Source organism: Prionailurus viverrinus, chromosome C2 (assembly GCF_022837055.1).
Source record: "Prionailurus viverrinus isolate Anna chromosome C2, UM_Priviv_1.0, whole genome shotgun sequence".
NCBI lineage: Eukaryota > Metazoa > Chordata > Mammalia > Carnivora > Felidae > Prionailurus > Prionailurus viverrinus.
This window is the reverse complement of record NC_062569.1, coordinates 75,697,781-75,713,324: the sequence shown is the minus strand read 5'-3', so window position 1 is coordinate 75,713,324 and position 15,544 is coordinate 75,697,781. Positions and strand designations below refer to the sequence as shown.

General features: G+C 35.6%; 1 protein-coding gene across 6 annotated transcripts in view; it reads right to left on the bottom strand.

The window, feature by feature from the left end:
• Positions 1-1,844: 1,844 nt before the first annotated feature.
• The window catches only part of KLHL24 (kelch like family member 24), a 43,888-nt gene continuing 30,188 nt past the window's right edge, over positions 1,845-15,544 (bottom strand). For all 6 annotated transcript variants that reach the window (XM_047875347.1, XM_047875345.1, XM_047875351.1 and 3 more), the window contains 3 exons: positions 12,552-12,740; positions 11,040-11,228; positions 1,845-6,074 (listed from right to left, as the gene is read on the bottom strand). In XM_047875347.1, coding sequence (XP_047731303.1) covers positions 5,874-6,074; positions 11,040-11,228; positions 12,552-12,740 — 579 coding nt within the window. In that variant the 3' untranslated portion in view covers positions 1,845-5,873. The remainder of the gene's footprint in view (positions 6,075-11,039; positions 11,229-12,551; positions 12,741-15,544) is intronic.

Here is a 15,544-nt window from a genome sequence, read left to right as displayed (position 1 = left end):
AGGGGTACTTCTGAGAGCCTACTCAAAAAACACTAGAGTGTACATGTTATACATAACTTTTCTGGTAATTAAAATTTTTTTTGGATAGGTGACTTCCATGTAGTTCAGACTGAAACATCGATTATATGCCTATTTATACATTACATATGATTATGAGTATGCGGTGGCATTTCATTTCTCTTTTTACTTGTTCGTTAGCCACCATTTCCTTTCCTCATAAACACCAATGTTTTTAGTTTACCTTTCTAGTTACCTTATGGACATACCAGTAAACACTCACATATATTAATATGAAATTTCCTTCATTCCTTCTTTTTTTGCATAAGCATTTGGATGTACTTAAAATAAAACAATGGGGCACCTGGATGGCTTTGGTCGGTTAAATGTCCATCTCTTAATTTTGGCTCAGGTCACGATCTCACAGTTCGTTAGATCAAGCACCAAGATGAGCTCTGCCCTGATAGGGTGGAGCCTGCTTGGGATTTTCTCTCTTCCTCTCTCTCTCTGCCCCTCCCCCACTTGTGTTCTCACGTGAGCATGTGCACAGTCTGTCTCTCTCAAAATAAATATTGATGGGCATTGAGGAGGACACCTGTTGGGGTGAGCACTGGGTGTTGTATGGAAACCAATTTGACAATAAATTTCATATTAAAATAAATAAATAAAAGAACATAAAAATGACTATTTAAAAATAAAACAAAACAACAAGTTTTTGGTAAACAAAATTTAATACAACTGTATAGTCAAATAATAATGGTTAAAAGACATTTTATTAGATACAACTTTTAAAAAATTAAAGAAACTATGCACAAAGTATATTTAAACAAGACATACACGAATTAATGTGCTACAACTGAATTGAGAACAAAGAAGTACAAAGCATTTTTGTTTTCACTGTGGAGATTCTGGAGCCTCTCACTAAAAGTGAATGACATTTGGCTGCCATAGGTCTGTACAAGTTGGAAAGCATATTATGCTTTTTTTCAACTCTATAATTGTGTTGTCTTAGCTCCAGAAATTCTCAAAGATTTAAATAAAGAAACTATGGGGAGGGATGAGGGGGAAAGGAAGAATAAGAACTTTTTCAAGAAAGATAAAAGAAAAAGCCTGTAGGAGGAAAAAAAAAAGTACATAAGAATGGAACAAAAATAAGTGTGTTTACATTTTTGACATTAGATGTAGATATCGTAAATGACATTTCACAAAGTTTTAATCAGTGTTAGATGTTTGTCTGAATATCTTAGAAAGCACCTTGGTAACAAAAACAAACAATACTCCCAAATATAATAAAACTCCAAACACTCAACATTTTTTAACATTCTCATTCTGCCAAGCAACCACATGGTGCTCATTAAAAAATTTAAGAAGAAGGGAAGTTTATTTACTCTGTAGGAAACAGATATGAAACTCACTGAAGGTAAGCTTTGTTTAGAATGAAAAAAAACAAAAAAACAAAAAAACACCAAAACTGAAATATCACTAGAGAACTTAAGGCACATAAACAAATTCAGATGCAGTTATTTTGAAAACATTAAAACAAATTCTTTTCTTTGGAACAATATATAAAATAAGTTATGACTACTGCTGTTTTTAAAAAAATTATTTATGATGATCTTTAGCACTAAGTAAATTTAATATCTAAGGCCATCACACAAATGTAAAACATTCATAAAAACATTAAAAAATGTCTGAAGTATGTTGAAAATGTCTCTGGAATCATCAATTCACACTCTGGCTCAATGGTTTCTGGTGTCTAGCATTAGATGTGACAATAAGTATACCTACCTAGTCCAACCTTTTAAAAGGCCACCAAATTGCCCTCCTTCTGGTTACTTGATATGGTGAATTTATTTATTTAACTACAAAGAATAATGGGGTGAGGTGATGTAAACCTGCCTTTCAAAATAATGCACAAGAAATTCTAATAAGGCCAAAATCGTGTTGAGGTTAACTGGTGTCTTGAGTTTAGTAAAATAAAGGCTTCCACAGGAAGCCTTTAAGAGACATTATCTTAACACTTGGCACCACATAAATAGTTATCTCTTCTCTTTGAAAATACAGTCTGGAGATGTCTTTTCCACATACAAATCTCAAGACACAAAAGGCACACACAACTATTCAACCCCTCTCTTTTCATGTATGGGTTCTCACAGCAATTCTTTAAAAAAAAAAAAAAATCTATTTGCCATATCCAGACAACAGGGAAAAGAAACACACACACCTGGTTTGCATATTGACAAAAGTAGTATAATTGAACCTTTGTCTTTCCTGAGTTTCAAAAGGGTGTATGACAGTAGAGATACATAAACAATTCATATTCACTAAGAGAAAATGTATCAGTCCACAAAACATTTTCATCTTTCTAAATATAAAAGAATGAATGTTCAACCACTGCCTTGTGTGAAGCCCCTTAACCAAATTAAATTTACTCTCGAATCATGAACTGAAGGTTATTTAGTTATGGCATTTTATTCAACGTTTTTTATTTTTGGGACAGAGAGAGACAGAGCATGAACGGGGGAGGGGCAGAGAGAGAGGGAGACACAGAATCGGAAACAGGCTCCAGGCTCTGAGCCATCAGCCCAGAGCCTGACGTGGGGCTCGAACTCACGGACCGCGAGATCGTGACCTGGCTGAAGTCGGACGCTTAACCGACTGCGCCACCCAGGCGCCCCAGTTATGGCATTTTAAACACACCAAATAGGCAAAAATGACAAGTTAATACCCTCCCTGAGTATTTACATCATTTTTTTCCTTAACACCTGGTTTAAATGGAGTAAATATCTATATTTCAGTCATCTAGGGGGAAAAAAAGGTTACTGAAAATTCAATAAGCTACTATTTCATACCTGTGCAGTAGTCAGTGGGAAGATTAAAGCAGAAAAAGAAGGTCTTCTGTTGTAAAAATTAGAACACTTTATAGCTCACTCATACATAGGAAAACACATGTTCATGAACAAAAAACAACTATACTTTCCTGTTGATCCACAAACATACACTTGAATTCCTTTTCCCACTGAGGTATCACAGCTGGGTTTAGCAAACTCGTCTCTACCTCCAATTTGTTTTCTGATCTTGTGAAACTTTATGTATTATACAGATTCTGACTGTATGCGATTTATTACACTAACACTCATCATGTACTTTCAAACTCTTTTAAGTAATATCTACACCCAACGTGGGGCTTGAACTCACAACCCCAAGATCAAGAGTTGCATGCTCTACTGACTGAGCCAGCCAGGTGCTCCTCATCATGTACTTTCAAATGTAAAAACGAATGATAGAAATGCCCAAATAAAAAAAAATCTTCTGGAATTGAATTTAATAAGGTCAACCAATTTTTACTTTATGTGCTTCTTTCTGATCATCACAAACTGATCAATTTCTTGGTGTTTGTATATATGTGTGTACATAACCGTACTATCTATCTATATACACATGTATATACATACATACTAACCCAAAGCTTATGTGAGCATCTCCTATCAAAAGAAAGCCTGTCAACTATGTGATGACACTATGAATATAATCTGTCACAATTTGGTTTATGAATCCCTTTTGATATTTTGATATACTAATTATACCCTAAAATTCGTTTTTATCAATGCTAACACCATTATTTATCAATAATCACTAAAGAAAGATAAACAGTTAAAGGATATTGAAATATCAGTTGGGTAATTTCAAAAATTGTTAATTTCATAGGATCCAAGCTAAGTTCTTGGTGGCCTACTTAGTTTTAAATCATGTAGAAAAATTAAATGATATTGGTATGAAGTCTATGTTTAAACAAAATTGTTTTCTAGAACTTCATTTCAAATTTAGTACAATAAACACATGGATATTAAAAATAAATGTAAGATGAAATACAAGTAAATAGTTAACACTTTTACAATAGACAAAAGTACTATGGATACAAGTTATCTTGAGAAGATTTTTTTTGTGTGAAGTGTCTGTATCATGGGCACAACCTTACAAATACACATGAAAATAACAAGTATCATTTGTATAATCCTTAGCATTTACAAAACACTTTTCTCATACATTATCTCATCTACCGCAAAGAATTTCTGAACTAAATAATTTCCATTATCTACAAAAGTTATATTGCAGAAGTAGATGTTTTTTCTAAAATTCAAACAAGTGTCCCAATTATATGTACAATTGTCTTTCAACTAAAATGATAGAAAATTGTTTTCTGAATTGCTCTGATAATTATCTCAAAAAGGTACATATCATTTCAAATTATAATTTGAAAAATTAAAATTTCCTAAAAATTTGTAAGACCTTTAGAGCTTTTCTCAGAATTCAGATTCCAGCTAAGCATTGAAGTTGATGCCGTATGATTTATTAGAAATCTCTGTATCATTCTAAGATGAGAAAACAAAAGTGGTTTATCAATGTTAGGTTTTTGATTACTAACTTGGTTTTAATAGAAATCTGGTGACACTATAGTCACATATTTGCATCATCTCTCCTGTGACAGGAGTATATAATTATGATGTGAGACGACAATAGTGCCTGGGAAGTTGAAATCCAGCAGGCTACCTGAAACATCCCTGGAACGTCCCTCAAATGTTGTAAATTATATCTGTTTACCCAGGAATAACAGTAATCACTTTGCTACAGTTCCTGCCATTCCATTTGCCTTAGAAAAAAAATTTACATTCCTTTCTGAAAACTAGTAAGCTTATAAACTGGATGGAGTTGAAAAATCTAGACAAAGGCAACTTGTTTGTTGTATAGAAGCTTGAGAATGTTGACCAGTATTTTCCACAATGGGTACCAAATGAAAGATTTATCTTAAACTGCAAATAATGCTGCTAGTTTTTTGGATAGCTAATTTTAAAAGAAAAATGGACCCACTGATAGGTGGTCCCTGCTTTATCCTTCAAAGGCAACTTAACAGTGGAGACTCCAAGATTTTTACCTGTTCACAGGAAAGGAGGATAACCATGGAAGAGGACCTCACCCAAAGCACCATACTAATGAAGTCAAACCCTACTGGGCTAGGGAGAAAATTTGTCCCCATTTTCCACAAAATAATCTTGCAATGTGGATTTCAACTCTTTTGCCGGGTTCAAGAAAAGGTGCTTCCTTAGAGGATTTGGAGATGATACATAAATACTTTGAGAGCCACAGTGGTCATTTTCCCCTTCAATGGTCTTATATAATTTTTTTCTTAGGAATAAACCTATAATTTTAATCCCCATTTTAGGGGCATTTGCATTTCTATCTCCTACCCAATGTTCTCCCAAAAATATGTTTAATACAAGACAACAATTCTAAGAAGTAAGTCATGATAATTCAGTACTTTATGATACTCAAATTGTTACTACATTTTTATCAATTACTGAAAAAACTTTCAATAAAATTAATCAGGTTGGATATTCAAAGATTTTTGAAACTGATTTCCCCTCTTAGAATGCATTCTAAGCATTCTAAGCATTATGTGATCCAACCTAAACGAAGCCTAAGTCATGCAGTTTTCTATACATAATATGACAAAGAATATATAGGCTTGCAGATAAACGTACATAAATGAAGAAACCATTCACAAATTCCTAAAAGTTATTCAGGCAGACATTATTTCTGACTCCACATAAGTTCCTTACAAATACTTACAAAGGTACACTCTCAAAACCCAAGCAATAACCACTATTACTTTCAAAAACAACAAAATTTTTTTCCCCAATTACAGGAAAGGCTTTATTACAGTTTGAAAGGTTATTTTGGGGGGAAAGGCACCACAATTATTATCTTTACTTTTTTTGCGTACATGGCACAAAGGAGATATGTCAAGTTCCCACTCTGGAGTTTTTCAAACCTCTCATCTTGGATTGGTGTGGCTTCTTGGGTGAGGTATCCCGGCTTTAGAGCTTAAAGCATTTTTCATTGTATCTATGAATAGTCACACAGCCATGATAGGACACTGGCCTGGGCATTGCAGCTACCCCTGTGATGATACTTGTTGCAGGATCATAACAGAGAATAGTGTCTGTGGCTTCTCCATTTTCCCGTCTTCCACCCAGGATATATATTTTACCATTACACACAGACATACCACAGTTTTCCTGTTCAACCAAATACAAAAAAAAAAAAAAAAAAAAAAAAATTAATTCTTGAAGGTAAGGGATTTAGTAGCAAACTGAAAAATAAGACCTGCTTTAACAGACCAAAAAAAAAAGACACATCAAATAAGCTCCCTTTTGCCCAACTCCTGCTCTATGTATGAGTGCCAGATAATTTTGCATGAATGAAATGTTAAGATATGTTATTGGTTGGGGCCAAGATGTGGGAGGTGGAGTGGGGGCTAAGTGGACAGAGAGAAGGGTTTTAACTTAACAGCAGTTGAACAAAAATAGTTTTGAAGAACATGGCTTGCTTCTCCTATTACAGGAAGCTCCCTTATTATAGAAAGTGGCTATTATATGACCAAGGAGTAGGAACATTATTCGTCAAATAGGATTACCCCAAGTTGAATGAATGAATGAGAGAAAGAGTTATAAACAAATTAACAAAGCACTGTTATTAGGACTTTGGCTGGCACATAGAAATTTCCTAAATAATATTTTAACCTTGCACATAATGGGATTCTTAGCTAAATTTTACTCTTTTCTGTCAATAACATAATTACTCTAAAAAACAAATATCATTGACCTGAAAAAAATTCCACAATTTTTCAAAGGATGTTCTTGACAAGAGTTAAAAAGCAAAATATGTTTAAAATAGCAACTTGTAGCTTTTAGGAATCATGTAGAATCAAGAGGCACGGAAATAATAAGGAACAGAAAGAGAAAAAGGTTGCATTAGGCCCATTAGGTCAGCAAAACAAAGAGCTCGTTTTTTTTTTTTTTTTTTTTTTTTTTAGCTTTTTTGCTACTTAACATTCTAAGCATTTAAAAAACTAGTCTGACTCAAATAACTGTCTAACATGAAATTACAGCTGATTTTTCCTTTTTCACTGATTAGCGTCAAAAGGGTAGGCAAACAGATGGTTCAAAAATTACCTATTAATAATGTTTACAAATATACACTTAGAAGTACTGGTAGTAAGAATGGACTGAGGAGAAAAAATAATCCCAGAAATATCATTATTTTTTGCTTCAAGAGATTTGATATAGAATACTTGATTTGGACTTCAATGATTTGTCTTTGTCATAATAGATTTAATACACTTCTTATCTAAATGTTTCTTCTTTGAAATTTCCGAAGTCAGATTATTCATTAATTAGAAAAAATGTGCCATGTTTGCCCCGTTGTTTTTTCATAGTTTTATCTCAATCATGTAGTTAAAAAGATATTCATTGTATGTCCTGCATTATACTAGATGTTGGCAATTATCTTCCTAAGTTGTTATCATTTTATATGATATAGCTAAGTTCTGAATGAACAGTTCTTGGTGAAAATGCATTATACTTTAAAATATTCACTTAATAAGCCAATAAATATTAGCTTTGATTAAAACATTTACAAATTAGGGCATCTAGTTGGCTCAGTTGGTAGAGCATGTGACTCTTGATCTCAGGATCATGAATTCAAGTCCCACATTGGGGGTAGAGTTTACTTAAAAAAAAAAAATTTAGGGGCACGTGAGTGGCTCAGTCGGTTAAGTATCTGACTTTGGCTCAGGTCACGATCTCGTGGTTGTAGGTTCGAGCCCCATGTCAGGTTCTGTGCTGACAGCTCGCAGCCTGGAGCCTGCTTTGGATTCTGTGTCTCCCTCTCACTCTCTGCCCACCCCCCCCCCCCCCCCAAATAAATAAACATTTAAAAAGTTTTAAAAAAATTTTAGAAATAAGTGCAAACACTTGTCACACAGGTGAATATGACCATAATATGGGTTCTTATATGGTAAGGCACACTCTTACTTCTACAGAACTGGAGATTGTCCTTTCCAGTAGAGGCCACTGAGCTAGAGAAATGTGATTCATTTTACTTAAATGTGATACAAGAATGATAGATTATATTACCTCTGTACCATGAAGCTGAAGATACTATTATGTCCCTTTCATCAGTTGAGGCAATGTTATTTTGAATACATTACTAATTAGAGACTATACCTCAATGTCAACAACTTAAGAAAAATGGTGTTATACTCAATCCCTATTCATTATATTTATAGTCTATATCTGTTAGGGATATTACATTTAAGACCCTTAAAATTAGGTCCTTTGTTACTTCACTGTCTCATTTTTGACTTATTCAGTAAATATTTACTGAGCACCAATTAATACAAGATACATTGGGAAAGAGAAAAAACAGTATTCTTTTTTTTTTTTTAATTTTTTTTTTCAACGTTTTTTATTTATTTTTGGGACAGAGAGAGACAGAGCATGAACGGGGGAGGGGCAGAGAGAGAGGGAGACACAGAATCGGAAACAGGCTCCAGGCTCTGAGCCATCAGCCCAGAGCCCGACGTGGGGCTCGAACTCACGGACCGCGAGATCGTGACCTGGCTGAAGTCAGACGCTTAACCGACTGCGCCACCCAGGCGCCCTGAAAAAACAGTATTCTTAAGAAGATGGAATTCCGGTACAGATATAAACATTGATACTCATAACAGAATATATGACTGCCATAATAGAGGTATAAGGGCAGTGACAGATCAGATCAGATTAATTCTGAACAGGGAAACTTCAGTTTATTGTAACATGAAGTGGTCCTTGAAAGAAGAGTAGTGTTACAAGTAGAGAAGGTAGAGGGGTGCCTGGGTGGCTCAATCGGTTGAGCGTCCGACTTCAGCGTGGGTCATGATCTCACAGTCTTGTGAGTTCGAGCCCCGTGTCGGGCTCTGTGCTGACAGCTCAGAGCCTGGGGCCTGTTTCAGATTCTGTGTCCCCCTCTCTCTCTGACCCTCCCCCGTTCATGCTCTGTCTCTCTGTCTCTCTCTGTCTCAAAAATAAATAAACGTTAAAAAATTAAAAAAAAAAAAAAAAAACAAGTAGAGAAGGTAGAAAAGGCATCAGAGCCTAAGAGGATAGCATGAACCAAGGCAAGAACATGTGTGATCTGTATTGCAAATGCAAGTTAACAGATACTTAATGTAATTGGGATAAAGTTGCAGAAAGTGAAGCTAAAAAGGCAAGCAGGGCTCAGACAACAGAAGGTCTAGAACGAAGTGGGAAAACGTTTGGATTTTATTCAGTATGTTTCCAATCAGAGAAGGAATATAATAGGATTCGTTGGGAAATAATTGGTGGCAAAATGGGTTAGAGAAGCAAGACATTAAACGCTAATTAGAATATTACTGTTTTTGTTGAGGGAAGAACTAATAAGAACTTGAACAAAAGCAGGAACCACAGGAATGGAAAAGAATAGGAAAAACTCTGGGGACACAGAACTGATATGCTGGATTGATTCAATTTAGGAGAAAGTGGGGGAAAATCTAAGAGATAAGTCTCGGTGTGAAACAGTAGAAAAATATATATTAGTCTCTGCCTCCAGTTCCTGTCACAGAGCTCCTAAATCCCTTGGAATTTCCTGAGTGATAGGAATGTCTTTTGTTTTAATGAGGTGACTATTGGCTGGTTCCTGGATGGGGACTAGTCACCAAAAAGATCATGCCATAATTAGAATCTTGAAACTTTCATCCCCACTCCCTGTTCTCTGGAGAGGGGACAGGGGCTAGAAATTAAATTAATAATTACATAATGAATCCTCCACAAAAATTCCCAAAGTATAAGATTCGAACAGCTTCTGGATTGGGGGAGGGTGCACCTCAACCCCAGAACAGAAGCTCCTGTGTGCTTTGGACCCTTCTGGACCTTCCCCTATATGCTTCTTCATCTGGCTGTTCATCTGTATCATTTATAATATCCTTTAATATACAAAAAACCAAATAAACACAAGTGTTTCCCTGAGTTCTGCGAGCTGTTCTTACAAATTACCGAACCCAAGGAGGGGTTCTGGGAATGTTAATTCATAGCCAGTGTGTCAAAAGTACTGGGGACAAGCTGGAGCCAGTGGTTGGCGTCTGAGGCAGTGGCAGTCTTGGGGACTGAGCTCTCAACTTGCGGAATCTGACTCTAACTCCAGGTAGATAGTGTTAGAACTGAATTGAATTGTAAGACACTCAGCTGGAGATGGAGAATTGGTTGGTGTGGCACATATCTGGTGCCAGACGTGCTGTGAGTGTGAGTAAGGAAGAAACAATTTGTTTATTCACTAGGTTGCCTGGAAACAGAAAAAGCAGGGTTGGGGAAGATGATGAATTCTGATTTAAGTTTGGAGTCATAGAACATCATAAAAAAATATCAAATAGGCAGTTGGAAATTTGAGTCTGGAGCACAAGAGAGAGGTTTTAATGATGATAAAGACTTGAAGTGTATCAGTACTGGGCAATAAATGTGATCACTCAGGAACAGAGTAGAAACTGGGAAGAGGGAAGGGGAAAGAGGCTCAAGGAAAACTTATATGTAAGGGTTGGATAGAAAAAGTAAGAGTATATGAATGAAACTGAGATTATTAGTAATGACCTCTGGCAGTATAACACCTTAGAGTGGTATAGGTAGAGCTAGACTTCCAGCATCAGAACCATCAAGCATTTTGGTGGTAGAAAGAGGGAGGTTGGAGCCATGAATCAAAGGCTGAGAGAAGGCTTTTGGGGAGGCAGAGGGTAGAGGTGGAGTAGGAGTACAGATAGGATGAAGGAGACCGGAGCACAGCCATTTCTTTTATGATAAAAGCCACAGAAGGAAAGAAACCAGTTTGGGAACATTTGTTTTCTTCAAAATACCTAAGAAGTAGGGATAAGGACTAGAGTAGATTCTGAAAAAGGTCAAGGGAAAAAAGTCACCAGCTCAAGTACAACAGCTGCTTCACCATGGGATGGTAAAAATTAAGCTATTTCAATAAAACAATTCTCTGGAAGGAGTTCAAAACGTCATACCACATGCTTAATGTGGAGTTTTAAAAGTTATGAAATAATTCAAGCACACATGAAATATATTAACAGTGAAATTACAGTATATTTATAATGGCCATGTACTTGGTCCCTCATTGGTTGATTTTTCTTTTGGATTGTTTTATGTTATTACCTGTCGGCTGAATGTATTCTGTACATGCATCCAATAATCTTCAACTGGATCATAACAGTATATTGCCTTGGTCAGCCCACCAGCAACATATATCAGGTTGTTTAAGGATACGGCTGTTATACACCGCTTGGCAATTGGGATAGCTGCACGAAGTAGCCAAGAATTGGTTTCTGGATCATAAGATTGAACCTAGTAATGTATAGAAATATTTAATTAAAACTTCTAAACAAAAATGCGAATTTGCTTAATAAAAAAGTCTACCGATACATAGAAACATGATTAAAAATCAAATCCTATTTATTAATTTACATTAATTAATTCACATTAGTTCACAGAATTAAGAAAGGTTAGCTTGATAGGGAAATGTCTGAATTACAAAATTCTCAGATGCAAATTTATTACTATCAAGCAGAACAGAGTAACACACATAGAGATTATTTCCAGGATGACTGGCTAGGCTATCATGGTAAGTTTCTTTACTTATTTCCATTAAAATTAACAGTTGGGGTGCCTGGGTGGCTCAGTTGCTTAAGCATCCAACTCTTGGTTTCAGCTCACAGTCTGTGAGATCTAGCCCCACGTTGGGGTCTGCACTGACAGTGTGGAGCCTGCTTGGGATTCTCTCTCTCTCTGTCTCTCTCTGCCCCTAACTGGCTCTTTTTCTCTCTCAAAATAAATAAATAAACATTAAAAAAAAAGAAAATTAACAGTATAGATTAAAAAAAAATTGTGTCCTATAGGATAACTATGCCTCAATTTAAATACAATTTCTTTATACTTTTAGGAAGTCATTTCTTCAAAAGAACACAATTTCAATTCAGTGTACTTTGAATTACCACAAATTCTGTATTACTGAATTCTACATATGTAACATCTGACCACATTATATTACAATTCAATTAAAAAAAGAATTGATTGACAAAATTCAGTAAACAATTGCTAAAGGGATTAGGTATTAGACATTTGTTTCCAGAATAAATACAGTATTTTCTGAGGTGTGAGGATGGCACATGTTCTTTTATCCCAGGAATCCAATGAACTGCAGCAACTTTGAGCTGTCCTCCATTTACGTTACAGAGGTTTCCTTTCCTCCTTTTTGTTCTAAAAAATACTTTTAAAGTACGCAGAGGATGACCCAGTTGAAAGCAGCATAGCTACTGTATCTTACCTACTCTGCTAATTCACTTCCCAACCGTGTTTTGTGTGAATAATTTTTTGATTCTGTAGACTACTGCAGTTAAGAGGTTTAAAACAATTTATTTAGTCTAAGATCCAAACTCTGAAATTAGTCTTATTTCAAAAAAATTAGATAAAGCTTTTTACGGAAAATTGTTAGATATATTAGGATTTCACTTCAGCAACTTGAAACTCAATGTTTTCCCCCAAAAGGATAAAGTACCAATTTTTAAAAGGTTCCTCACAATAAGGGACCTAGCTCTCTATTTGATAAGCCTTATGTAGTTTTCTCCTTATATACATCATTGGTAATTTCTATAAGACGACATGGCTTACCTTATCAGAACAAGTATTGTCATCAGGTCCTCCACCAATCACAAACAATTTGCCTACACAGCTAGTCACGGCAGGAGAACTCACTGCTTCCTTAAGGGGAGCAACTTCAGTCCATCGATTTGAAAAGGAATCATAACATTCCACGCTGCTAAGTCTGTTTTGCCCATCATAGCCTCCAACAACATATACCTAATATGCAAAATACATGGAAAAACCTTAATTGTCAAAAATCTGAATTTTTAAGTAGTTGACTAAGAAATTAAGGGATCTGTCTTTAAAAAGCCCTTGATAACTGTAATTGCAATATATTTAGCTCAGTTTCTGAAACTTTATTGGCACCCTCTTACCACCACCAATGATACTTTTAAGACGTTTTTTCATAATAGCCCCCTCCAATGAAGTTTTAATACCACAGATATATTGTATATCCATTTATGTACTGTATATATATCTGTGCTTTATATATGAAAGAGTACAATTCTTTTCACCCCTAAGAACTGATCTTCACCCCCTTAAGGGTGATACTGCTCATGTTGAGAATTACATGATTGCTTAAATACTCACACTCATGGATAATGAAAATATTTGATTCTTATGAAATAACAAACCCATAAAACTAAAATATTAGGCAAGGATTACTAGACTGTGAGATTACTGAAGGCAGGGTCTATCTTGTTCTTCATTTTAGTACCTACTGTGCCTAGCAAAGTACCTGAGACATAATGAACTCTATACTATATATACATTTCAATAGGTTTCACAAATATGAGGAAGGTAGGGAGAGTAATATCTTTGCGACAGGTGAACTAATCAACAAGCTATTTATTAAATGATCTATATGCAGAATAACCCATTAAGAATCATGAGATACACAAGAAACTTTTAACCTAAAGATGTTCTCCAGTTTAACATCCACAATTCCTTTAATGAACAGTCATTATCAACTCTTCCCTCCATATCTAAATAACTAGTAAGTCCCACTAAGTCTTCTTTCACAGCATCTCACATCTGTCTTTTCCTCTTGTTACCAATTGCCATTATCCTAAGTCAGGGTCCATATCATTTTATACTTCTCAATCTCCTGGTCTACACTCTTGTGCTCCCTCAACCACAGATTAATCTTCCTAAAATACCTCATCAATTCCTTTTAGTAGTTCAACAATAGATGCCTAAGGGTCAAGGCCAAATTTTATACACTGACATTCTAGTCTGTCCACAATTTATCTTTCTGTGCTCCTCCAAATTTCCAGAGCAGCCAATGCTATTTCGTATTTCAATCTTGCACTTCTCACATTATGTTAAAATGATCTCTTGGTGGGTTTGTTCTCTCAACAACATGATGTCCAGAGAAGTTAAGTAATTTACTCAAGGTCACCCAGCTGGAAAGGGTATGGCAACTGTGGCAAAATGTAGCAATTAAGGGCATGGCTTTGAAGTCAAGAGAGGCAGGGTTCATATCTAGCATTGCCATGGAATGTAAATCTTGGGCAGTTTACCTACCCTCTGAGATTCAGTTTTAATTTCCTCAATTTAAAAATGTAGACAGTAATAATACCTATCACATATATAATTTTGAGCATTAAACTTTAATATCATTCCCCTACATGCATAAATTAATAATATATGTTGTGAGCATCAAGATGAAAGTCCTCTAGATTAAGAAAATCTGAGTTTTGTTTTGCCCCTGCTTTATCACTTTCTGTATAACCTTGGGCAAGTGACTCGATCACTCTGAATTAGGTTTCTTTAACAATTGAAAAAGTGACATTAAATATTCTCTAAGATTCCTTCCTATTTAGATTCTATATTCCAAATCATTCTTACTATCCTACCTTAATAGTGACAATTTATAAATTTAAGTAATTTTATAGGTTTGAATTCAGTTTATACTGTAAGTTTTTAGGGCAACAGTTTCTATGAGTTGAATATATGCTATGTAAGAAAGACTCCTTTCATTTCTTGATTTACTGCTTCTAAGATTTAGGTAACTTCAAGTCAAGTATACTAACATTGGTCAAATAAATTATTGCTTTCCAATCCATACATGATATTTGAGACATCAATCATTTTCATTTGCCTTTGTGCTTCCAGGCTAAATAAGTACAATTTTTTTTAGTTAGATCTCTTCTCTTTCCACCCCCTTGAATATTTTGGCTGCCCCTTTTCAGTAATATTTTATCATTCTTGACGCATGACTACCAAAACCAATACAGTAAGTGCTGGAGTGCCTGGGTGGCTCTGATGATCTGAGCATGAGTTCGAGTCCCGCATCAGGCTGTTGCTATCAGCACAGAGCCTGCTTCAGATCCTCTGTCTCCCTCTCTCTCTGCCCCTCTCCCATGTTCTCTCTCTCAAAAATAAATAAACATTAAAAAAATAATATAGTAGGTACTAACAAACTAGTGATTTTGGAAAATATTTAAATAGAATTAATATTTTATTTCCATTACATCTATTTCAAGATCCTCAATGTTTCATTGACTGTCAATAGCAGCAGCACAACAGATCAATATCCTTAGGAATAAACAGTAGCTTTCAAACTGTGCTTTGAGAAACTCTAGTATTCTACAGTATATAAATTTCAAGAATCCTCCATGGGGAAATAGGGGGAGGGCACGAGGGCTGATGAGAGGCTGAATGGGAAGGGTTCCTGCACCATCTCAGTTTCAATTAGAGCAGTTCTGTTTTCTCATTGGTGGCTCTAAAATGTCTCCACAGAAGGACCTAAGAGGCAGCAATCTTTTTAGAAGGGGGCATCAGGGAACCAGTCAAAACATGAGTAACGGGGCGCCTGGGTAGCTTGGTCGGTTAAGCATCTGACTCTTGGTTTTAGCTCAGGTCATAGTCTCATAGTTATGGGATTGAGCCCTGTGTTGGGTGCTTGGGATTCTCTCTCTCTCTCCCTCTGCCCCTCTCCTCTGCCCATGCTCTCTCTTTCTAAAAAAAAAAAACAAAAAAACAAAAAAAACAAAAAACAAAAAGAACCCCACAAA